This window comes from Dipodomys spectabilis, unplaced genomic scaffold (genome assembly GCF_019054845.1).
Source record: "Dipodomys spectabilis isolate Male_0828 unplaced genomic scaffold, ASM1905484v1 ptg000002l, whole genome shotgun sequence".
In the NCBI taxonomy this organism is placed as follows: domain Eukaryota; kingdom Metazoa; phylum Chordata; class Mammalia; order Rodentia; family Heteromyidae; genus Dipodomys; species Dipodomys spectabilis.
Genome location: NW_024870679.1, coordinates 50,283,105 through 50,308,793, shown reverse-complemented (window position 1 = coordinate 50,308,793; position 25,689 = coordinate 50,283,105). Strand labels below are relative to the sequence as shown.

The 25,689-nt window shown below is 45.1% G+C and overlaps 2 protein-coding genes across 7 annotated transcripts in view; both read right to left on the bottom strand.

Moving 5' to 3' along the window:
- Positions 1-10,303, bottom strand: part of St3gal3 (ST3 beta-galactoside alpha-2,3-sialyltransferase 3) — a 193,256-nt gene extending 182,953 nt beyond the window's left edge. For all 3 annotated transcript variants that reach the window (XR_006147704.1, XM_042681871.1, XM_042681883.1), the window contains exon 1: positions 10,144-10,303. The gene's annotated coding sequence lies outside the window, so the exon portion shown is untranslated. The remainder of the gene's footprint in view (positions 1-10,143) is intronic.
- A 2,972-nt stretch (positions 10,304-13,275) lies between these two features.
- The window catches only part of Kdm4a (lysine demethylase 4A), a 55,089-nt gene continuing 42,675 nt past the window's right edge, over positions 13,276-25,689 (bottom strand). For all 4 annotated transcript variants that reach the window (XM_042677139.1, XM_042677166.1, XM_042677148.1 and 1 more), the window contains exons 17-22: positions 25,118-25,226; positions 24,629-24,814; positions 20,829-20,999; positions 15,104-15,223; positions 14,749-14,841; positions 13,276-14,365 (exon numbers count right to left, since the gene is read on the bottom strand). In XM_042677139.1, coding sequence (XP_042533073.1) covers positions 14,225-14,365; positions 14,749-14,841; positions 15,104-15,223; positions 20,829-20,999; positions 24,629-24,814; positions 25,118-25,226 — 820 coding nt within the window. In that variant the 3' untranslated portion in view covers positions 13,276-14,224. The remainder of the gene's footprint in view (positions 14,366-14,748; positions 14,842-15,103; positions 15,224-20,828; positions 21,000-24,628; positions 24,815-25,117; positions 25,227-25,689) is intronic.

Here is a 25,689-nt window from a genome sequence, read left to right as displayed (position 1 = left end):
CCAATTAATAACCAAAACCAGAAATAGTATTGTGACTCAGGTGGTAGAGTGCCAGGACTGAGTGAAAAAGCGAAGGTCAAGTGGTAGAGCATTTACCTCGAGCTGAAGAGCTGAGGGACAGTGCCCAGGCCCTGAGTTCAAGCCCTGTACAGGCACATGCACTCTCTCTCCCTCTCCCTCTCCCTCTTCCCCCTCCTCTTCCTTCTCTCTCTCTCCCTCCTTCTCTCTCTCTCTCTCTCTCTCTCTCACACACACACACAAGCCCCCCCACACACACAAATTGGACTAGTAGTATGACTCAAGTGCTAAGAGTATTTGTCTATCAAACAGTCGGTCCTGAGTTCAAATTCTAGTACTACTATTTTTATGTATGTATGTATGTATGTCAGTCATGGGGCCTGAACTCTGGGCCTGGGTGCTGTCCCTCAGCTCTTCAGCTGTAGACTAGTACTCTACCACTTGAGCCTCAGCCCCACTTCCAGCTTTTTCTGCTTATGTGGTGCTGAGGAATCAAACCGAGGGCCTTATGCATGCAAGGCAAGCACTCTACCACTGAGTCACCTTCCCAGCCCCTGTGGTTTCTTTTTTTTTCTTTTTTTCTTTTTTTTTTTTTTGAGTCCGGTCGTGGGGCCTGAACTCTGGGCCTGGGAACTGTCCCTCAGCAATTCAGCTCCAGGCTAGCTCTCTACCACTTGAGTCACAGCACCACTTCCAGCTTATGTGGTGCTGAGGAATCAAACCCAGGGCCTCAGGCATGCAAGGCAAGCGTTCAACCTCTGAGCCACCTTCCCAGCTCCACTATTTTTTTTTTTAATTATTGATTTTTTTTGTCAGTTGTGGAGCTTGAACTCTGGGCCTGGGCGCTGTCCCTGAACTCTTCACCTCAAGGCAAGCGCTCTACCGCTTGAGCCACAGCCCATTTCTGGGTTCCTAGTGGTTTATTGGAGATAAGAGTCTCACAGACTTTCCTGCCCGGGGTTGGCTTTGAACCACAATCCTCAGATCTCAGCCTCCTGAGTAGCTAGGATTACAGGCGTGAGCCACCGGCGCCCAGCTTAATTATTGATGTTATCATAGTTCTCCTTTCTTGTGAGTGCAGCGTAACACATCAGAATCATGTAAAGGGCATCATTAGAATAGACTTTCATTGCTATTCTGTCTGAGAGTTATGTCTTCATGTCTATGTAGTGGTTCCATATTGTTTGTTCATATCGTAAGGGAAAAGCAAGGAAAAAAAATATAATAGAAAAAAACCATGTTCCAGTACTGCAGAATAAGGATGCTGGAACTATGCTAAAGTTAAGCTGTCTTATCAGTGCAGTAAAAGCCATTATTATATGCTTGAGTAAAAGGGCAGGAACACAAGGTACCTGCCCACAGCAGCAGTGATGTACACGCTTAAAGGATAAATGAGGTTCAGACATTACAAAATGATGGTAATTAGTAACTCTAAGATTCAGGAAAGTCTGAATTAAACTGATTGGGAAGGGCTGGAAAGGTAGCTCAGTGGTAGAGTGCATGCCTTGCAAGCATGAGGCCCTGGGTTCGATTCCTCAGCACCACATAAACAGAAAAAGCCAGAAGTGGTGCTGTGGCTCCAGTGGTAGAGTGCTCGCCTTGAGCTGAAGAGCTGAGGGACAGCGCCCAGGCCCAGAGTTCAGGCCCCATGACTGGCAAAAAAAAAAATAATAATAAATAAATAAATAAACTGATTGGGAAGCTGAAGTCATAAAGGCCAGGAGAAGCCTTATTCCTAAGCAGTCTGAGCTTTATACCACTAGTAGTAGAGAAACACAGTAAGGATTAAGTGGATGAACAATTGAGATCTGTATTTCAGAAAGAATGCTTAAGTGGCAAACAAAGACAGAGGGGACAGGGCTGAGCCAAGAGCAAGATGATGCCATTTTAGTAGTCCAGGCCATCTATCTTCAAATAGGACTGACATCTCCCAGTGATTCACCAGAGTATTGAAAGAAAATACTGAAACCTTCATTTATAAGCTTGTCCAATCTTGAATTTCCGCAACATACAGTTCCTCTATCAGAAACCTTTGGCATGGGCTGGCAATGTGGCTTAGTGGTAGAGTGTTTGCCTACCATGTATAAAGCCTGGGTTTGATTCCTCAGTAACACAGAAACAGAAAAAGCTGGAAGTGGCATTGTGGCTCAAGTGGTAGATTGGTAGCCTTGAGCAAAAGAAGCTCAGGGACAGTGTCTAGGCCCTGAGTTTAAGCCCCCAGGACTGGCAAAAAAAAGGAAGAAGGAGGAGGAGGAGGAGGAGGAGGAGGAGGAGGAGGAGGGAAGAAGAAGGAAGAAGGAAGAAGCCACCTCTGACAAAGAAGGCTCAGGAAGAAGCTCCAAGTACAAAGAGCAGTGGGTGGTGCCACCACTCACAACTTCCCTGGCTGAGGCTTATGTGGAACAAAACAACATCAATGTGGTTAAGTTTATTAAAATCAAGGTCAGGTGCTCAGGACTGTTATTCAGGTCACCAGGAGGTTAAAATGTGAGGATTGTGGTTTAAAGATAGCCTAGGCAGACAAATCTGAGAGCTTAGCAAAAACATTTAACTTCAAATGTGGCTCAAATGGTAGAGCTCCAACTGTGAGTGAAAAAGTCAAGCAAGAGCACAAGTCCTTCAAGCCCCAGTAACAGCACAAAAGAAAAAGAAAAAAAGTTCATAAAGATCACATCTAGTCACCAGAAGTCAAAAGAATCTGAGAATCACCACCATCTACTTTAAAAGCTTAATTACAGGATTTCTCAACTAGGGGGCTGAGAAGAATGGCTCAAGAAAAAAGTGCCTGATAACCCCCCAAAAAAATTTTAAAAATTTCCTAACTTGCTTAACATAGTCCAAACAGAAGGTTTTCATGGTATAAAGTCCTGTTAAAGGCATATTAACATGCTGTCTTTCAATTATTTTGCAGGAAAAACTGACATCAAGGAAAAAGGAAACAACAGATTGCATTCAATCAGAATAACATAAATTAAATTCTACAGGAGTTCAGGGGAAAGCAACTCTGGTCATTATGTCAAGCCAAGATGACCAGGGAGGAATGTAACAGGAAACAAATCTCAACTGACTCCCTAATCTTTTTTTTTTTTTTTTAATTCACTTAAAAAAAAAAAAAAGCCAAGTGTTTTAGTAGTCCAAGCCATGAATGTAGTATAGTAACATTAGTGGCAAGAAAGTATGGGAACAGTGGATAGACATATATAAACTGCTGCATTAACACTGTTTTAATTGATATGAAATGCATCTCAATTCTCCCTTCTTGATCTCAGAATAATTCCCTGTGACGAACACTCCCAGCAGCAGTATCAATCATTTAGAAGGTATAAATAAAAAGCAAAAATAGGGGCTGGGAAGGTGGCTCAGTGGTAGAGCGCTTGCCTTGCATGCTCAAGGCCCTGGGTTCGATTCCTCAGTACCACATAAGCAAAAAGAATAAAGCCGGAAGTGGCGCTGTGGCTCAAGTGGTAGAACGCTAGCCTTGAGCTGAAGAGCTGAGGGACAGCGCCCAGGCCCAGAGTTCAGCCCCACGACCGGACCCCCCCCAAAAAAAAAAAAGCAAAAATAGGCAGTGGTTACTTTAGGTTTAAGGCTAATGATACACTAAGCATTAGGGGAAAAAAATCTCTGGCACAGAGTTCAGCTTGCTTGCTCACAGCTGGTGCTCTATCACTTAAGGCATACTCCAGCCTGGATTTTTGTTGGTTAAATGAAGATGGATTCTCTAGGGGGCTTTTGAGCCACAATCCTCAAGGTCTCAGCCTCCTAAGTGGCTAAGATTCCAGACATGAACCACCAGCTCCCAACTTCAAAAATCATTATTTTTTATTTTAAGAAGTTCTTTATCTGGCCAGGCGCGGGGGCTCGTGCCTGTAATCCTAACTACTCAGGGGGCTGAGATCTGAGGATTGGGGGTTCAAAGCCAGCCCGGGCAGGCACATCCATGAGACTCTTATCTCCAATAAACCACCAGAAAACCGGAAGTGGCACTGTAGCTCAAGTGGTAGAGCACTAGCCTTGAGCTGAAGAGCTGAAGGACAGTGCTCAGGCCCAGAGTTCAAGCCTCATAACCGACAAAAAAAAAGTTCTTTATCTAACAGCACAGAACCAGGCTTTTTACATCTAATTCCCCAGAACAACCTTGTTAAGGAAGGACTTTTTATGCCCATTTTTTGAATTTGAAAATCAAGAAGGCAAAAGAGATTTTGTAGCCTACCCAAGGTCATATGGCCAAGCTAACTACTAAAAATCTTGTCTAGTGACTGACTCTTGTCTATACTTGGGCAAGAAACATCCACCCCTCATCTTACTGTACAAGCCTGATTGTATCCTTCTCTCCAGTCTCACCACATTCTAATCTCTCATAAATATTTTATAGCTCTCTGTAGCAGACATGATACTATGGTTGCAAACCTCAGTACTTCCCATGTCAGGAAAATAGGATATTCACCACTCAACCTCATCCCACAAAATGATCCTCCCTTTTTAAAAGACAAAGCTGATAAGGTCATTTCCTACCTTCAGATCCTCCAGTGGTCTCTAATCACCTTCAGCATAAAGTTTGTAACTCCCCAACTTACAAAGCCCTTCTCAATCTGTTCTTAATCGACTTTTTCAGCCTCACTTTCTCATACTGTGCCCAAAATTACTGTGTACTTCTGCCGAACAAGTGATCTCAGGATATACCCACACTCTTGTGTTTCTAAGCCCTGACACACATTGCTTCCTGTATGAAAAGCCTCTTAAACCCACTTCCACCCAACTAATAACTGCTGGTTCTTCAAGATAGGTTAGCTGTGAACTTCTCTAGAAAACTATTATTTATATTCCCAATGTGACACATGCCACTTTTAGGAAATCCCACAAGACCCTAAGTCACTCCCTTCTTTATAAGGTCATCAGTCCTTCATATCTGCGGCTCTGTATTCTACTAACTACAGGTGGAAAATATTTGAAAAAAAAATGCTTCTGTACTAAATATGTATAGGCTTTTTGTTGTTGATGGTGGTTGTGGCGCTTGAACTCTGGACCTTGGGTGCTGTCTCTCAGCTCTTCAGCTCAAAGCTAGCACTCTACCTCGAGTCACAGTGCCACTTCCATTTTTTAAGTGGTTTATTGGAGATAAGGGTCTCACGGCTTTTCCTGCCTGGGCTGGCTTTGAACCGTGATCCTCAGATCTCAGCCTTCTGAGTAGCTAGGAGTATAGGTGTAAGCCACCACGCCGGGCTGTACAGACTTTTTTTTTTAAACACTATTCTTTAAAGAACAGAGAATAACATTTATATAAGGAAGATTATATGTAGCTTGTATGAAAACATTACCATATTTTACATAAAGGACTTGGACATCTTTCCCCAGGAAATTTTGGAACTGATCTCTTGTGGATACAGAGGTTTTACAGTATTATAACTGCTGGTTTACTTTCTTCAGGTCTTACCAGATTACAGGTATGTGTCTGATGCCAGACACTTAGCTCTTGGCTCTTAGTGTCTTAGTGCATGGTGTCACAATACACAGAGCCTGACACTGAGCCCTTTGTTCAAAAATATGAGTGGTTAGTCTGATGTTTTACCACTTGAGCCACAACTCCACTTCCAGCTTTTTGATGTTTAATTGGAGATAAAAGTCTCTTGGACTTTCCTGCCCAGGCTGGCTTTGAACTATGATCCTCAGATCTGTCTTTTAAATAGCTAGTATTACAGTCATAAGCTACCAGTGCCTGCAGAGACCGTTATTTTTTTTATATAGTCTAGGCTGGCCTGAAACTTTCTTTTTTTTGTGTGTGTGTGTTTTTTTTTGTTTGGTTTGGTTTGGTTTGGTCCGGTCGTAGGGCCTGAACTCTGGGCCTAGGCACTGTCTCTCAGCTCTTCAGATCAAGGCTAGCACTCTACCACTTGAGCCACAGCGCCACTTCTGGCTTTTTTCTTTTTGCTTATGTGGTGCTGAGGAATCGAACCCAGGGCCTCAGGCATGCAAGGCGAGTGCTCTACCACTGAGCCACCTTCTCAGCCCATGGCCTGAAACTTTCTACATAGTCCAGATTAGCCTCAAACTCTTCAATCCTGGTGCCTTTACTACCCAAGTGCTATAATTACAGACATAAGCCACACACTCAGCTTACTTAACCTTTGTATTTTTCGGACCTCAAGACTATTACTATGTGCACTATTAAGAATGCTGTAAGGGGCTGGGAAGGTGACTCAGTGGCAGAGCGCTTGCCTTGCATGCATGAGGCCCTGGGTTCGATTCCTCAGCACCACATAAGCAAAAAGAAAAAAAAAAAGCCAGAAGTGGCACTGTGGCTCAAGTGGTAGAACGCTAGCCTTGAGCTGAAGAGCTGAGGGACAGCACCCAGGCCCAGAGTTCAGGCCCCACGACCAGACCCAAAAAAAAAAAAGAAAAAAAAGAATGCTGTAAAACAGTAATACCCTCAGAAGTGACTGTCAAAACTGGAATATGATATACTGCCCTGTATTATTGGCCTTAACCTATTTGCATTTACAATAAGTGCTTCTGAGTTCTGACTCTGAATCCACCCTTATATGCCTAGTTAGAACTATTCTTTCTTACTTTTGTCAATGCACTTGTTTTAGTAGACCATATGAGTTACTATCTCTAATCTTCAGTGAATCATGACACCCACAGAAGATGTTAGTCATTAGTAATGTTCACCAAATAATTTTGGTTCTTTGCAAGACATATGCTAATACAATTCTCTATATTGCTTTAAAGTTAAATGTGGCCTGTGTCACATTGAGACAGATAACCAGAGTCCACTGGAACACAAACTTAATTTCCCATATGGCTCTCTCCCTGAGTGACTGTGAGGAACAGAGCTCCCTATGTACTTTTTTTTTTTTTTTTGCCAGTCCTGGGACTTGAACTCATGGCCTGGGCACTGACCCTGAACTTCTTTTGTTCAAGGCTAGTACTCTACCACTTGAGCCACTTCCAGCTTTTTCTGCACATGTGGTACTAAGGTATCAAACTCAGGGCTTCGTGCATGCTAGACATGCACTTTATCACTAAGCCTCATTCCCAACCCTCCCTATGTACTCTTGAAGCATAAATGGGAAGTCAATTTAATCTCTGTTAAGCCACTTACAGTTTGTGCAAATGTAGCTTAATCAAAATTATCAAGGCCAATATAGCAGATTTCTCTAGAAGAGATTCTCTTATGTAGAAAACTTTATTTTCATATTTATGGCATTTTGTTTGCACAAAGGACTTTCTTCACATCAATCTTAGTCTGAAGCTATTTTTGATATAAAATATACTTGTCAAGTACCTACTATAAAGTACTATGTCAAACCGAGAGAAGACAGTTTACGTCCTGAAGAAACTTGAGTCATATGCTATACACAGAAAAGAGATTAAGGCACTTATGCAAGAAGACAAACTCTAAAGTAGGTATGGTGGTACACATCTGTAACTCCAGAGCTAGGGGATTTAGAGGGGGCTTTATCTTGAGTTCAAGGCCAGCCTAGACTTTATCTCAGCATGGCCAGCATGACCTTATCTCAAAAAGGAGAGAGCAAAGTCGGGTGCTGGTGGCTCATGCCTGTAATCCTAGCTACTCAGGAAGATGAGATCTGAGGATCACAGTTCAAAGCCAGTCTGGGCAGAAAGTCCATGAGACATTTATCTCCAATTAACCACCAGAAAACCAGAAGTGATGCTGTGGCTCAAAGTGGTAGAGTGCTAGCTTTGAACAAAATTGCTCAGGGACAGTGATCAGGCCCTGAGTTCAAGCCCCATGACTGACTAAAACAAACAAATAAAGGGGAGAGCAGATTCTACAGTTATAGTGGTTTAAAAGAAGTTCCATCAGTGGCCCTAAAATTTAAGTAATAACAGTCATTAGAGACTCAAGGGGATCATGTAAGATAGAAAAAGTCAACATGGGGCTGGGAAGGTGGCTCAGTGGTAGAGTGCTTGCCTTGCATGCATGAGGCCCTCGATTTGATTCCTCAGCACCACATAAGCAGAAAAAAACTGGAAGTGGTGCTGTGGCTCAAGTGGTAGAGCACTAGCCTTGAGCTGAAGAGCTGAGGGACAGTGTCCAGGCCCAGAGTTCAAGCCCCACAACCGACAAAAAAAAGAGGAAGTGGTGCTGTGGCCAAGCGGTAGAGCACTAGCCTTGAGCTGAAGAGCTCAGAGACAGCACCCAAGCCCAGAGTTCAAGCTCCACGACTGACAAAAAAAAAAAGAAAGAAAGAAAAAGTCAACATGAATAAAGACACTGAGTTCAAAATACAAAGCACAAAAATCAGGTATTGACCCGGGAAACACAATAAAATATAAGGATATAGCAATAAATGTATTTGCTCATACTGCTTATGCCAGGCTGGCCTGCGTCAAACTAACGAACAGGGAGGAGCTACTGAAGATAAGTGTGGTAGTATACATAAGACAAAAGAAAGAAAAAAAAATGTTAGGGAGTTTCTGGGATTAAAAAAAAAAGGGGGGAATATTAATGCCCACAAATCCCCTGTGACATTAAGAAGTGAAGGAAGTAGGCACCAAAACCTGAGAATCATCAACACCTGCAACCAATTGAACACAAGGGAAGGAAAAGAAGGCAAGAAACAACTTGAGATGCAGCTCTGTGGTGACTGAGAATTATTAATCCAAATCACTGAAATTAACCAGGAAAGTGACAACAGTCAAAGAGGTGTTATTATGTTTCTTTGGTGATAGCTCTAGCTTCACTTCAAGGAAGCATAGTACTACACTACTTGCCTATCCTTTGCTCCATATAAGACATCTCCCCCTTTGATGCCATCAACCGACCTTTTCTACAAACATCTCTCATGTTTTCCAATAAGAACCCACTGGAATCACCCTTACCATCCTCACTCCCTGTTCCATTCTCTTCCCTTCTCCCTGCCAGGCCTATCTTCATGGCCCAACTCAAACATCAGCTCCCCTGTGAAACCTTTCCTCAAACACAGGTGTTTGTTCTTTTCCTGATTTCCTAACAATACTACAGTCTTGGAGTTCTATAGTCATTTTTGTGTGTGCTTTACTACCACAACTATAAGCCCATGAGAAAACGTTTCATACCTGAAATGTGGGAGTTTCCTACAGCCAACACTTAGCTCATACTTGACAGACTGAGCAAACCAATTATTTTCTAAGAACAGGGGTGTTCTTGTTTCACCATTAGTAACTTACTATACACGTTATATTTGTGAACTGGAGAAAAGTAAGTTAAAATTGTAAAATATCCTAAGAGATTATTTGAAACTACCATCTGGTGATAATTTCTTTCTCCTTTCCTTTCAATCCTGTTGGCTTAAAGGTACAGCAAACAACCTAAAATGTCATGACGTCTATTAGCTTTCAATAACCCAATTAGTGGTTTTCAACCTTCATATCCAACTAGCTGTAGTAAAGATAATTCAAAGTGTATTACAGAATGGTGAGTTAAATACTCTTTACTTTCTGGATGGCAGCTGCCTTCTCTGTTCTTCCGGTTAATTACAATACTCAGTTTCCTCTTCCAATGTGAGAGAAACAAACAAAAAAGAGGTTTATTGAGGTTAATAAAAAAAAAAAAGGCAAAGTTGTAAAAGGGAAATCAACATAGAGAAAGTCTCCCTAACCAAACCTGTTCTCGTCTCTAATATATTTTCTCTTGCAAACACGATCAACGAGAAGACAATAGGAGAAAGTGTCAGGCGGAAAGGAAGCAAGAGTAAGTACTTTGCCAATCAAATTGACCCAGGTCTGTCAGCGAGGACTATAAGCAATGACAACCGCTACCCAAGCGAGGCTGGTCCCTTCCAGGCTCTCCCTGGACTTTCCCTTCCTTTTTCCGAAGGGTCGCGTCCTTCCACCTCGCCAAGGGTCGCAGCGCGCTGGGGTCCCGCAGGTTGGGACCTCGGACCGCGCGGCCCGCCTCGGAGCGGCCTTGCCTTCGGGCCGGCAGCCCCCACGCAGGGGGTGGCTCAGGGGCCAGGCTTCCAGCCTGAGGGACCACCGGGCTGTGCCCCACACCTCCTTCCCCAGCAGGAGCTCGCGGACTCGGCGTCCCGCCCGGGACCGCAGCCAGGGAGAGGGACGAGCCGAGACCGTTAGCTGCGGCCGCTACCGCGACCCGCAACGCACACCACAGGCCCTTACCGCAGCGGAGAGGGAAGCAGGGGCAGACGGCGCCCAGCCCCACGCGGGGCGGGAAGACGGAGGCGACGGCGAAGGCGGCGGCGACAGCCGCGGGGGACCCCGGCGGGCGCCCACGACGCGGTGGGCTGCATGGACGCCGCCATAGTGGGGACGCAGCGGAGGGCGGGGCTCGCAGCCGCGACCCAAGACTGTAAGACCACCAATCCGCCTCAGCACCCTCACTGGGGGTCGGGCACCCGCAGCCAATGGGCGCTCTGGATCCGGGCGGGGCGCAGAATTGACCAATAGTAAGCTGCGCCGCAAGGAGGGGGCGGACACAAGTCGGAAGGGCCCAATAGGCACGAGGGCGCCGGTGTGCTTGGCCCGCCCGCCGGCCCGTTGCCCGGACCAGCTGCCGAAGTTGCGCGGCGTGGGGCCCCCGGCCTGTGGAACTGGCCTGGCCTGCCAGCGCAGCTAGGGCGCCCTCGCCTCGTCCGTTCCCCGGCCGGCTCCATGAGGGCGTGAAAGCCTGTTTCCTCGCGACGGCGAGGGGCGGCGGGTGGGCACGGTCGTCCCGTGCCCGAGGACGTTTCAGCTCTCCTTCAGGACGGCCACATAGCTCCTTGCAGACCAAGGCTTTGGCCCTCCTTGGCTCAGCCCAGTCGTGAGGTCAGCAGGCACGGGGACAGTGACACCAAAGGAGGACATTCTTAGGAGCACAAAGGCGCCATGCACGCGTGCCTCTGGTCATTAAAGTAGTATTTGTCGAAATGAACCCCAGGAAATGGGAACAAGAGGTTTTCCCCTTCGTTGTTTTGGGTGGTTTGGGGTTTGGCTTGGTTTGGTCTTGTCGGTTTATCTGTCTTTGGGAGGTTAAGGGGGGGAGGGCACAGAAATGGAGGGAGAAAGGGTAAACAAATGCAGCACTGGCAGTATACTCACTACACCCTATGTGGAAAATGAAGTATAGAACTTGTGGGTGGAGATGGGAGAGAAAACTAGGACAGCACAAGTATCGGGGAGATATTGTCCAAAAAGAGATGTACTCTACCTGACTTCCATAACTGTAACCTCTCTGTACATCACCTTTATAACAATAAAAAAAAATTAAAGATACACAAAAAGAGCATGGAAGCAGCCCTACAGGCAGCTCTAGGAGCCTCCTCCTGACTCCCCTGCCTTGCTTTCCCCCATTCCCTCCATGGAGCCCTTGGCAGTATCTGTTTAGGGTACAACTTAAAGCTTAATTCTCCAGAAAAGGAGTGGACACTGTAAACTGTCACCTTATGGATGCCAGAACTTAAGATGATTTGCCCTGGGCAAAAAAAAAAAAAAGTGGGGGGAAGAAGTGTTGCTGGCAGGTAGAGGACAAGGATTCTCTGCCTTCAGATGAGGTGATTCCTGAGGACCCCACCTAACTAAAATGGGAGGGGATGGGGAGGATAGACCAGGCTTGTGGGTAAATAGCATCAAGGTAGAGCACTTATTTAGAAGATTGAGAGCCCTGGAGAGATTCCCCAGCAGCAAAACAAACTGATTTGGGATAGTCTCATAACCACTTTGAACATGTTTTCTTAGGGTTTTTACACTGACCAAAATAAAGTGGAAAGTCAAGCAGGAAGGCACACTAAGGAGGCTGAGACAGGATTGAGAGCTGGAGGCCAGCTTGAGATAGCAAGACATTGTCCAAAATTAAAAAGTGTGGCAAGGTGCTGATGGCTCACACCTGTAATCCTAGCTATTCAGGAGGCTGAGCATCTGAGGATCGTGGTTCTAAGTCAGCCCAGGCAGGAAAGTCCAGGACACTCATCTCCAATAAAACCACCAGAAAACCAGAAGTGGCACTGAGGCTCAAGTGGTAGAGCACTTGCCTTGAGCTGAAGAGCTGAGGAACAGCACCAAGGCCCAGAGTTCAAGCCCCATAACTGACAGAAAAAGAAAAAAAAAAAGCTTTGTATAACAATTTTGTTGCCAGGCACTATAATCCTAGCTACTCAGGAGGCTGAGATCTGAGGATCATGGTTCAAAGCCAGCCCAGGCAGGAAAGTCCCTAAGACTCTTACCCAATAAACCACTAGAAAACCAGAAGTGGCACTGTGTGTGGCTCAAGCAGTAGAGTACTCACCTTGAGCTGAAGAGCACAGGGACAGCACCCAAGCCCAGAGTTCAAGCCCCACGACCGACAAAAAAAAAACAAAAAAAAAACCTGTAGATGCTTCAGCAAGGATAGAGCCATTGAGGGGTAGGGCCCTGTGGACAAAGGTTGGTTAACTCTGCTCTCTTGCAAAGATGTTTGCTCTTAGGACCTACTCAGCATTTCAGAAGGCCTTGATCTACCCAGCCTTCCCTGCCACATCCCCTGGGAATCCCAGAATGGAGGGCAACAGGTCAATCTCTGTAGACTTTCTCTTTGACCTCAGGGTATACCAAATAAGAACTGAGTCTTCCTCCAGGTAAGATACTCTACAAGCAATTTCAAAACCCTACTAGGAGATGTTTTGGGACCCAGGCTCTTTCAGGAATCTACATTGTATTACCTCCTTTCAAACTGCTTTTAGAATGTGTGGGGAATAGATGCTGGTATGGACTTAGACCAGCTCAGTAAATTCATTCAAATAGGGTGCAAGTAGATCAATGGTTAGAAGACTTGGAAGTCTGTTCCTTTTTCTGTTCCTTCCCCTTGGCCATCTCCAAGGAAGGGGAAGCACAAAGAAGTGCTTGCTCATAGTCAGAAGGGCCCCTGTTCCCCCTGATCTACCACACTTGACCTAATATAGTGCCCCACAAGAGACCCATCCTTTGACAGTTACCACAGATTAGAACCCACAAGTACTCACTACTCTGCAGCCTGACCCTGAGCCACCTGGGCTCGTTGGGGCAGACACAGTCAATCTTCTGCTCAACACATTTTATTGCTAAGGACAAGGTGATGCACCAGTTTTCAAAATAATTTGGTTTATAGCGTTCATACGTAACAAAAAAGGGGAAGTATTATAAACTTCATTCTTGTATACATAGGATATAAGTGTGAAGCCCTCCATTCCTAGGCCCAGGCAAACAAATTCAGGAGGAGCAAAAACCCGTTTAACCCCTTCAGTGCTGCCCTCTAGTCCCACCCTCCCCACCCCCAGCCAACTCCCTCCCACCCTGACCAAGAGCATATCTACACACCTGCCCCTGTCCAAACCCTCCCAACCCCTGCTTGATTGCAATTTTATGTTGACAGAATCAACCACCAGGCTCTGCCTGCTTTCATCATTAAAATACCCCCTCTTCAGGGTGTTCCCCACTCACATCCTCTAATACTGTGCCCACAGGGGCTCTGTGCCTCAAGTTTGTGGCACAAACCATATTACCCCTATGTCCCTTTCAAAGGAGGACAAAGAGGTGGCAACAGCTCCTTAGCATCTCAATACTGCAGCTTTGCCAACACTCTCTTGAGACAGTTCCAAGCCTGGACAGATGGTGCACCCTCCTCCAGCCAAACCCCAGGGGCCCTCACTCAGCTCAGCTGAGGGCAGAATTTCACATTTTGTTTGCCCTGCATAGGCAAAGAAGTAAAGGCCAGGGGCTGGCAGAAACTGGTCCGGACAAACATACATACACATGCGCGCGTGCGCGCACACACACACACACGCACACACACGCGCACACACACACACACGCACACACGCACACGCACTCACTCACACACACACACACACACATAAATACAAAAGGAGAGTTGGATCAAACACCAGCACCGCTGCTTTGTCGGTGCAAGTGATGGTAGGAAGCAAAGTCCTAGACCAGGGCAGCCAGCCCAGCCGGCACATTTGATCCCCTTTTTGGACTGGGGGCTGATGTAGTCACAGCGTTCCAGTGTCAGCCCCTCTGCCAGGAGATCAGTGGCTGCAGCCAACTGTCCAAAAACGGCTTGTTATTTCCCTATGGCAGAATGCGATGAGGATGGGGTGAGAAGATGATGGGGTTTGAGTGTCTCATTCCTTTCTTTTTACAATTTCATTTTTAGAGACTTCTGAGTTCCGTGTGTCTGCTGTGTTGTGGAACCCCAGAGTGCTCTCGCCTTGATGGCTGGGAACCTCTTAGACCCTGGAAGTATCTACTCCATGATAGCCCGGTACAGTGCAGGCTCAATATAATCTTCCCGGTATCTTGAGTTGATGACACGCTGCCGTTTCTTTTCTTGTTTAACCTCTTTCTCTGTGAAAATCTCATTGAAGCGCATGTCTGAGGCTACTGACTAAAGAAGAATAAACAAACCAAATTATCACTTTGTGGCCAAATACACTAATTAAAAAAAGCCAAAGGGGCCGGGCACTGGTGGCTCACGCCTGTAATCCTAGCTACTCAGGAGGCTGAGATCTGAGGATCGCGGTTCAAAGCCAGCCTGGGCAGGAAAGACCGTGAGACTCCTATCTCCAATAAACCACCAGAAAACCGGAAGTGGCGCTGTAGCTCAAGTGGTAGAGCACTCCCCTTGAGCTGAAGAGCTGAGGGACAGCACCCAGGCCCAGAGTTCAAGCCCCACGACCGACAAAAAAAAAAAGCCAAAGGGACATGACCCTGTATCTCTTCCCCTCCCAGGAGGGGATAGCCAGGGATACACAGAAAACACATACTCACCAGTCTGGACTTCACTCTCTTGGGGAGTTCTTCATCCAGTGTGTATACATCATCTCTTTTTACCACAAGCTGTGAGCCATCCTCAAATTCCACCTGCCAAGGAAACAAAGGCCTTTTTGCCTTTTGCCTAGGATATCCCTGACTACTCCTGGTCTGCCATGCAGTGGCAATTTTCCATAGCCAAAAGAAGGCATTACTAACCTGGACTCAGATTGCCAGGCCTGAGACCACACTGGTAGACTGAAATGAAGCTAATTGTCTCAAGACCAAAGACACACTTCTTACACAAGAGGAAGTGTTGAATTGATCAAATGCCTATCCCATCCCCAACTCCCTAGATAAAACCTCTGTTTACCTGATACATCTGGATAGGATGGGACGCCACAAACTTGGCTCCATAGACTTGGCCATCTGTCCATCTCACTTGGACCACTTCCCCTTCAGCAGGAGGACCCAACTGGAGACAGTCCTGGCTCTAAGGAAAGAAGAAAGTGAAAGGAAGGTCTAAGAGCACAATGGCAACTGATATCAACTCAAGAAGCCAAGATAAATCCCTGCTAAATCAATCCAGGTAAAGCTGAAAGACACAATAAACACCTGATTGCTAAGGCTGAGTTTGCCCCAATCATCTCCTTACTACTACTGCTTCTAGCAGAGAAAAAAAGATCAGCTATAATAGAATAGGAGTATAGGAGCAGGTGCAGTCATCTTCACATCCTCTCACCTGACCTTCTCTTAGGGTTCTCCAGGGCTGTGCCAGAAGAAATGCTAGAATTGTACTCAATTCTATTTTAAGAAATACGTTCTTAAAATTCAGGCAAGGTAAGAAAAGAAAGCCTCATCTATCAGGGGACTTGGGTAAACTAAGATGAATCTTAACATATCCCAGGCCCAGAAATTTGTACGGTGGTCAGGGTCAATGTGCATGCATGGTGGTTGAATCAAAGCTCAGATGGGGGCGCTGGGAAGGTGGCTCAGTGGTAGAGCGCTTGCCTTGCATGCATGAGGCCCTGGGTTGGATTCCTCAGCACCACATAAGCAGAAAAAGCCAGAAGTGGCGCTGTGGCTCAAGTGGTAGAGTGCTAGCCTTGAGCTGAAGAGCTGAGGGACAGCGCCCAGACCTAGAGTTCAAGCCCAGGACTGGAAAAAAAAAAAAAAAAGCTCAAATGGGTAAACCTAGGAGGTCCACTATGGACAGTGCACATTTATCTGGGTACCAGTGGCTCATGCCTATAATCCTAGCTACTCAGGAAGCTGAGATCCGAGGTCCATGGTTTGAAGCCAGCCTGGACAAAAAAGTGCATGAACAGTTATGTCCAATTAACCATCAAAAAGCTGAATGTGGAGTTGTGGTTCAAATGGTAGAGCACTAGCCTTGAGCAAAAGAGCTCAGGGACAGTGCCCAGGCTCTGAGTTCAAATCTCAGGATGAGCACACCCCACCCTACCCCCCCCCAAAAGGACACATTTGGGGGACAGGGAAGTGAGTCTATTGGCATGTGTTGTTCACAAGGTGTTCTGGTGAGCATCATACTACATGACAAATAGTTACAAAACGTACTGACCAGGCTGGGAATGTGGCTTAGTGGTAGAGTACTTTCTTAGCATGCATTGAAGCTCTGGGTTCAATTCCTCAGAACCACATGAAACAGAAAAGGCCAGACATGGCATTGTGGTTCAAGTTGTAGGGTGCTAGCCTTGAGTACAGAGAGGCTCACAGACAGAACCCAGGCCCAGAGTACAAGCCCCAGGACCAGCAAAAAACAAAACAAAACAACAACAACAGAAAGGTTCTGGCCTGTTTGCCAATTCATTTACTAAGTAGAAATGGTTCTAAACTATACTGCTGATTTATTTGTTGAGTAGGTAATATATATATATGCTATGAACTTGCTGTATACCCTTACCCAAAAGAATCTGAGGTAAAAGTTTTAATTAGTTAAACATATGACAAACCACAACTCAGTTTCATTTCCCTGAGCAGTTCTCAAAAGGTAATCTGCAACTTGAGAATCTTCTGAGACATTATCAAGGGACATTTGAAGTCATACATTTTTTTTTTTTTTCCGGTCAGTCATGGGGTCTGAACTCTGGGCATGGGCGCTGTCCCTTAACTCTTCAGCTCAAGGCTACCACTCTATCATTTGAGCCATAGCACCACTTCCTGCTTTTTCTGCTTATGTGGTGCTGAGGAATCCAACCCAGGGCCTCATGCATGCAAGGTAAGCACTCTACCACTGAGCCACCTTCCCAGCCCCCATACAATTATTTTTCTAGTATCAAAACCCTAGCCTTTTTTCACTGTGGTGACATTTGCTGTGGTGGTGTAAAATCTACAACTACTGATGGTGTGCACCAACAGTACAGGGTTGGGAATAAACAATTCTCATTACTATATCCTTTACCATCATGTACTCAGAATTTAAAGGAAGGAGCAGTCTGGTTTCATCAGATGTGATAGCTTGTTTCTAATCCCAGGCCCAGAGTTCAAGTCCCATGACCAACAAAGAAATAAATTAACAAAAATAAACACAAAGGGTGGGGTTGAAGGTGGGAGAGGGGAAATAACTCAAGTGGCAGAGCACTTACTTATTAGCAAGTATAGAGGCTGAGTTAAACTTCAGTTTTAAAAAAAAAGCCTGTTGTCACAGTGACTTTTAAGGACAATAATGATGTTGTTACATTATGAAGCTTAAATGATTGTCTTAAATGATTAATTATAGAACAGTTGCCTAGCATGCTTGAGACCCTGGATTCAATCCCCAATACTACAAAAGAAAAAAGTTGTAATTATGTGAACTGCACTAGCTACTCCTTTTTCACAAAGTAACAGTTCATTTGAAGAAAAAAAAAAAAGACTGACAGATTATGGTTATTGAGACTTGCCAGTTTGGCAGACATTTTCCTAAGAATGAATGAAATGATCCTGTCACTTCTGTTACTTCATGGAAACCAACAGACAGTCATCTATTGCCAATAATAAAATTTAAACTTGCAAGCATAAATTAAGAATTTCAGAAAAGTATCATCATCAGTATGAACACTATGAAGCTTTCCAAAATTTAGAATTTAAAGTTTTCTAATGAGTGACAATATGTGATTTATTTTTGGTATTTATAACAAAATGTAACATTTAGAAGATGAATATAGCGGGGCTGGGAAGGTGGCTCAGTAGAGTGCTTGCCTTGCATGCCTGAGGCCCTGGGTTTGATTCCTCAGCACACATAAGCAAAAAGAAAAAAGCCAGAAGTGGCGCTGTGGCTCAAGTGGTAGAGTGCTAGCCTTGAGCTGAAGAGCTGAGGGACAGCGCCCAGGCCCAGAGTTCAGGCCCCACGACCGGACCCAAGAAAACAAAAAAAAACCAGAAGATGAATATAGCCCAGTGTACTGGTGTTTTCTAAATGACCAAAATACAGTGTTTTAAAATCAGGAATGGGAAAAGCCACTTAGAGCCAAGTGCTAGTAGCTCATACCTTTAATCCTAGCTACTCAGGAGGCTGAAATCTGAGGATCAAGGTTCAAAGTTAGTCTGAGCAGAAAAGTCCAAGAGGCACTAATCTCCAATTAACTAGTGAAAAAGCCAGGCCTGGAGGCATGGCTCAAGTGGAAGAGCTATAAGTCAAAAAGCCAAATGAGAAGGCTGAGTTCAAATCCCAGAACCAGCACATGCATGCATGCATACACGCATGCACACACACACACACACACACACACACACACACACACACACCAACCAAAAAAGCACCTGTTCTTGTTGAGTTTTGGTGGATTATTAAAAAAACAATCATTACAAATACCTAAAGGGCTTTTAAAAAGTTCTTCCCAGGGCTAGGGATGTGGCTTAGTGATTAAGAGTGCTTGTCTAGCATTCATGAGCCCAGGCTTTGATTTCTCAGTAACACATAAATAAAATAAATTAAAATGTATAAGTAAAATAAAAAGTTCTTCCCAGCTGGGTGCTGGTGACTCATGCCTGTAATCCTATCTACTCAGGAGGCTGCACTCAGAGGATCTTGGTTCAAAGCCAGACTGGGCAAGAAAATCCATGAGATTCTTATCTCCAATTAATCACAAAAAAAGCCAAAAGTGGTGCTGTAGCTCAAGTAGTAAAGTGCTAGCTTGAGCAAAAAAGGAATTTAGGAACAGCACCCAGGCCTTGAGTTCAAGGCCCAGAACCAGCAAAAACAACAACAAAAACTCTTCCCCTTTCTAACAACGCATCAGTGGGAAGTGAAACCTTCTCATGAAGGTTAATGAAAAGATTGCATGAAAATGATATTAAAGAAATTAAAGAAATTTGAAAAAGATGCCATTTCCTCCCAGCAGCTATTTTTATTTTAGAAAACGTATTTCTCATTAAAAATAGATATTAGGGCTGGGAAGGTAGCTCAGTGGTAGAGTGCTTGCCTTGCATTCATGAGGCCCTGGGTTGGATTCCTCAGCACTACATAAGCAAAAAGAAAAAAAAGCCGGAAGTGGCACTGTGGCTCAAGTGGTAGAGAGCTAGCCTTGAGCTGAAGAGCTGAGGGACAGCGCCCAGGTCCAGAGTTCAGGCCCCACGACTGGACCAAAAAAAAAAATAGATATTAAGGGCTGAGAGTAGTACTTTTTTTTTTTTTTGTCGGTTGTGAGGCTTGAACTCTGGGCTTGGGCGCTGTCCCTCAGCTCTTCAGCTCAAGGTAAGTGCTATACTGCTTGAGCTACAGGGCCACTTCCAGTTTTCTAGTGGTTTATTGGAGATAAGAGTCTCATGGACTTTCTTGCCCAGGCTGGCTTTGAACTGTGATCCTCAGATCTCAGCCTCCTGAGTAGCTAGGAATAGAGATGTGAGCCACCGGCACCTGGGTGAGCAGTAGTATTTAAATGTAATCCCTGCACTTGAAAGGCTAAGACAGGAGGATTGTTGAGTTCAAAGCCAGCCTGGGATAAGTAGATTCTCTCTCAAGAGAAAAAAAAAAGCTAAGAAAAGAAAAAAAGCAAAAAAATTAATCTTAGCTTTAATTTCTAATATGCTAAATATTGATAGACAAAACCACATACACACACACACACACACACACAAAAAAAAAAAAACAAAACAACCAAGCTTGGTATTGAGGCCTTAGAACAGTAAAAGAGTACTTGCCTGGCAAATGTAAGGCCCTGTGTTTGGTCCTCAGCACCAAAAAACAAAAACAAAAAACATATCTATAAGCTCTTTGAGTTCCTTAGTAATTTAGAAAAGGAGTCCTGAGTTAGAAAGGCCACCATCTTCTTCTCCAAGTCTCTCATATAGGTATGAGAGCACTAAGCACAGTGGCTGGCATATATCAGGGCATAATAAATCACCACTGTACTAATGCTGTGAGTACTATCACCTTTACAATGACCTTTGTACTCATGCTGTGAACAATTGTTAATGAAGTGTATAAACAGTGGAAATACCCAGTTCGATAAAGGAAAAAAACCTTTATTCCTCTACCCTGGTGCTAGTCTAGTTAGTATCTAGTCCATAAAAAGGCAGGATAGGGGCAGGGGAAACTCAAACTAAGTCTAACACTGAGCCAGGAAACTCAAGATCAGAGCCAGGTAGGGCCTCTGACTCAGGGTATTGATAACATTAGCAGGCCATGGTGTCTACAGGAAAATTGTATCCTCAACTGTGAAGAGCCAAGGTAGACTTCACACATCTCCTAAGATGGCACCCATCTTAGAGGAGTGGGTGAATTCTCCTAGTTGCACAGCTTTGAAACAATGAAGCTGGCATTGGCATACTGCTTTGATTCCAAGGTTTGGACATTTTCTTCTGTACTAGATACTTTCAGGGATAGTATAGATCAAAATATACTGCATGTTTCAAAAAACTGCAGGAAACGTTAATTCCCAGAAGCTCCTAGAGAAAGCAGAGTACCCTAGCAGCACATAATATTCCTTGCAAGAAAGATCAAAACAAATCATTTTGTTTGGAGACTGACTGATGATTAAAAAAACCACAAGCCCTGGCTAGCGAAGGCAAGGCAGACCCATATCCAGTCTGCCAACCAAGCATGGAAATACCCCAGTCTCAATCAAACTGCCCAAGAAGCTGCTTGCAGACATTACCACTATGTCCTCAGGATAAAGATTGTCGCTGAAGGAGCCATCATCAAAGTTGACTTCATAGAAGGTCTCGGTGGTGAGTGTGACCACTTCACACTGGTAGAAGCGCCCATTCTTATGCTTGCTGATGACCTTCTGGCCCGCAGTGATGCTCTGCAAGGCCCCCTTGGCACGCTGGAAAAACAGAGGTTTGGGTTAATATTCATGGAGTAGACAGGCCTGCCCACCAAAATTAACTCAGTCTCACTCCCATGAGAAAGGTTAAGTGTGGGAATGGAAAAATATAAGGGACAAGAGAGTGGAACTAAAACAGTCCTTTCAGCTGGGCATTGGTGGCTCACACCTATAAAAATAGCTACTCAGGAGGCTGAGATCTGAGGACTGCACTTCAGTGCTAGCACAGTCAGGATGGTCCAATAACCCCAATAAAGTACTCAGAAAACCAGAAGTGGAGTTGTGGTTCAAAGTGGTAGAACTCTAGCCTTAAGCAAAAGAGCTCAGGGACAGTGCCTAGACCAGAGTTCAAACACAAGGACCAAACAAACAAACAAACAAATACAGGCCTTTCTAGATACCCAGATAGGGCATTATTCCCCTTAAATTTGGCTCCTCCTTATCTCCTAGCCCATAGCTGGTCCTTATCCAGTACTAAACATACCTTTGTGATTTCTCTGCAACCCGCCTGACAGTGCCTCCCCATACACAGATCTTGGGTGTACAGAGTCTCTGAGTAGAGTCAACCCACGACCAGTCAATGCCCAACCCTGACCTACAAACAGGCTCTACCCTCAGGCACTGACATGTTTCCCAGATGTCAGCAACTTCAAACAATTAACTATCCCCATTATCAGGACCTGCCATCTCAAGTGCCCTCAGCTGCATCCTTCTCATTCTGAATTCATCCTTGACACAAATGGGATCACAAAGCAAGTATTAGGTTCATGTCTAACCATGCCCTCAAATCTTCCTAAACACTCTATTCCAGATAAACCAGTCCTCTTGCTGTTCTCTGGACATATGTACCACCCATGCTCTTACCCCACGGCCTTTGCACTGCTGTTCTCTATACCTGACAGGCCTTTCCCCATTTATCAGCCCACTGGCTGTCTTATATCCCAGTGCCTACTCACTGGTGCCATTCTTTATTTCTCCCATTCCCTTTAGCCTGCTTTATTTTTACCCACTGTACTTTTCACCATCTGACATACTGTGCATTAACTAGTTTCCGATGTATCTTTCAACTGCACCATATGCTTAATAAATACCTTCAGAATGAATTTCTTTTGTTTTCGTTTGTTTTGTGCCTATACTAAGGCTTGAACTTAGGGGCCTTGGGCTCGCACTTGGCTGAAGAATGAATTCATAAAAGAATCACTCAAAGCTCATATCAGTAGTCCTAACTACCTAGGAAGCTGAGGTCTGAAAATCATGGTTCAAAGCCAACCCTGGGCAAATCTCCAACTAATCAGCACAAATGTGAGACTGAAGGTATGGCTCAAATGGGAAAGCATCAGCTGTGAGTGAAAATGCCAAGCAAGGGAATGAGGCTATGAGTTCAAGCTCCAGTACTGGCACAAACAAGCAAACAAACCCCTCAACACTACCTCAGTTTCCTCACAACACATGGAGTACTGCTAATCAGCTCAAATCCATGCTCTGTTCCAAGACCAACCTGAGCCTTCCCTGCTAGGACTTGATGTTTCTCAGGCTTTTACTCCTCCCCAGCCTCATTTTACCATTTACCTAAGATCCACCCATACCACTGACCACTTCTTTTGCTCAGCAAAATACTTCATGAAAACGAGGAACCAGTGAAACTAGCCCAAATCAGACAGACTAGCTCCTTCTGTGGACTGGCTGTCTCCTGTGTTCATCTGATCACCACAGTGATCACACTGCTGAAAAACCACAGGATCTTCTCCTCCATCAGACTGTAACTTGCTGATGGCTGTCATTCCCAACAGGGAACTGGGTTCTGAGCTCACTGTCCCAGGCTTTGTCCTTTGGGATAACTCAATGAGGCCACACTAGATCCGCCTTCTTTAGACTAGCCCGTGAGTGTTATTATCCTCCCACTGGTTGCTTTCACTTTTTTCATCCTGGGGTTTAGAGGAAAGTGGGTGACTCTCCAGAACCCAATTTCCAGTAGGAAATTGATTTAACTATCCTACTAAAGCTGGTAATAGGGCTGGGAAGGTGGCTCAGTGGTAGAGTGCTTGTCTTGCATGCTTGAGGCCATGGGTTCAATTCCTCAGCACCACATAAGCAGAAAAAGCCGGAAGTGGTGCTATGGCTCAAGTGGTAGAGTGCTAGCTTTAAGCTGAAGAGCTGAGGGACAGAGCCCAGGCCCAGAGTTCAGGCACCATGACCGGACCAAAAAAAATACAAATAAAAAATAGCCAGATCCTCACCCTCATAGCTATCTCCAGCTACCTGCTGGCTGCTGTTTCCCATCTCTCAAGGGAGTCACCTTCCATTTACAATCCCTCTTCTCTATTTCCAGGGTAAAACAAGCCCTGTCAACTCTACCTGGTGTGGGATCCCAGGGTTATGGGATCTCAGGGTTGGACAGGACCTCAGATTCTGTCTGCATGTTTCCATTTCTGACTTCACTTTCACCCAAGCTAACTAGGTTTTCTGCCTCACATTTTGATTATTGACTCCTCTTCTCAACCAACCACCTGAGTAACTGTCAAAAAAATAGGATTTCTAGCTCAAGTTGTACCTGGTGTTTAGTACATGCTTAATAAATCTTTGAAGAATGTATCAGCAGGAGCTGGGATGGTGGCTCAGTGGTAAAGTGCTTGCCTTGCATGCATGAGGCCCTGGGTTCGATTCCTCAGCACCACATAAGCAGAAAAAGCCGGAAGTGGCACTGTGGCTCAAGTAGTAGAGTGCTAGCCTTGAGCTGAAGAGCTGAGGGACAGCGCCCAGGCCCAGAGTTCAGGCCCCATGACCGGATCAAAAAAAACAAAAGAATGCATCAGCAAATTCATGGTCCTGAGTTCAAACGCCAGGAATGCCAAGAAAAAGCTCAAAATCAAAATATTATTTAAAAAGTTCTCCTCATTCAATGGCAGAGCTATGAGACACGTATGGCAGTCCAGGGGCACTACTCATTTTTCAAGTGACATCACCATACCACCCACCATTGATCTTGAATATCTCTTGTCTCTCTCTTCTCTTCTTCCCTTTTTCTTTTCCTCATTCATTCCTCCCCTCTCTGCCTCTGTCTGTTTCTCTTTGTGCAGAGGATTTAACCCAGGGCCTTGTACAAGCTAGGCAATTGCTCTACTGTAGAGCTACCGTCTCAGGACTCACATGACTATTCTTCCAAGACTTGCTCCTGTTTCTAAACCCCTGAACTCTCCCAGTCCTGATTCTTCCTGATTGCTGAAGGCCCACCTCATTGCTTGCTCCTCTAGTTAATGTTCCATATGTCCTATGTACTTCACCATCTAAAGAAGTGCAAAACTCCTTGTTGTACGGCAGTTAATACCAACTAGCTAGGGTTATCAGTTCTCAACATTTACAGAAGAAAAAGGACGCCTAGATTAATGACCCTGGGACCCTCAAGGGGTTTCTCCAAAGCAATGGATCAGAGCAGTTTGGTAGCCCTGAATTACCAACTCCAGGTAGGGAACAGACATGGAGAGGGGCCATTTCTCCAATGCTTACTCACTGGCAGGCATCCTCCATCAAGCATCAAATTGAGGTAATCCGATAATGACACAATAAATGCAGGGCATAGAGAAAATAATCTTGAAGCTTTTGCATAGGACTGAAGTGCCCCCGCCCCTCACCTCCAAATTGGGAATCTTGTGCCGAAAGCAGGTAATGAAGACCACAAAAGGCCAGTCGTCAGGCTGCATCATCACACCAGCCGCCTGAGCACAGCTCACGTGGAAAGCAGTTGGACAGCGGCCATGAGAGCATTGTACACAGCAGCCAGCATTTCTTTTCCTTCGCTTCTTACAGAAGACACATTTCTGTATATGGGGGAAGAGAGCCAATGATTCCAGGAACTGACAGATGAGCCTCTTGCTTTGCTCCCCATCCCAAAGCACAGATATAAGCAATCTAGAGCCACCCTCCACTCGAAACATGAGGTGTGCCCATAACCTATTCCAATCTCTCCTCTAACCACCAGTACTTTTACCGTGAGTAGGTATCATTGACAGTAGCAAGACATAAGGGTAGCCACTGGGCCAAGCAGAAATACACTGCTGTCTTCTGCCCAGACTTGTCAGTAATGTAATGATGTACTGTCTACATGCCCATTTCTTCCTTACCAGTTTGAAGCGAGGTAGGGGGATTTTGCTCACATCCACAGGACTTCTTTCAGCAATGTTGACAAACCTTGCTTCCAGAATTGCCACGGCACATGAAACGTGGACCCACCTGCCAAAAGGGAAAGGCCCGGGTGACCTCAGGGTTCATTTGCTAGGCTCTACCACAACCACACACACACACACACACACACACACACACACACACACACACACACACCCCACTCCTCAATCTACCAATAATCATTTGCTAGGCTCTACCACAACCACACACACACACACACACACACACACACACACCCCACTCCTCAATCTACCAATAATCATTTGCTAGGCTCTACCACAACCACACACACACACACACACACACACACACACACACACACACACACACACACACACACACACACACACACACACACACACACACACACACACACACCCACTCCTCAATCTACCAATAATCATTTGCTAGGCTCTACCACAACCTCTTCTCTGGGCTGGAATGACCTCCCTTTATCTTTTTTTTTTTTTTGGTTGGTTGTGGGGCTTGAACTCTGGGCCTGGGTGCTGTC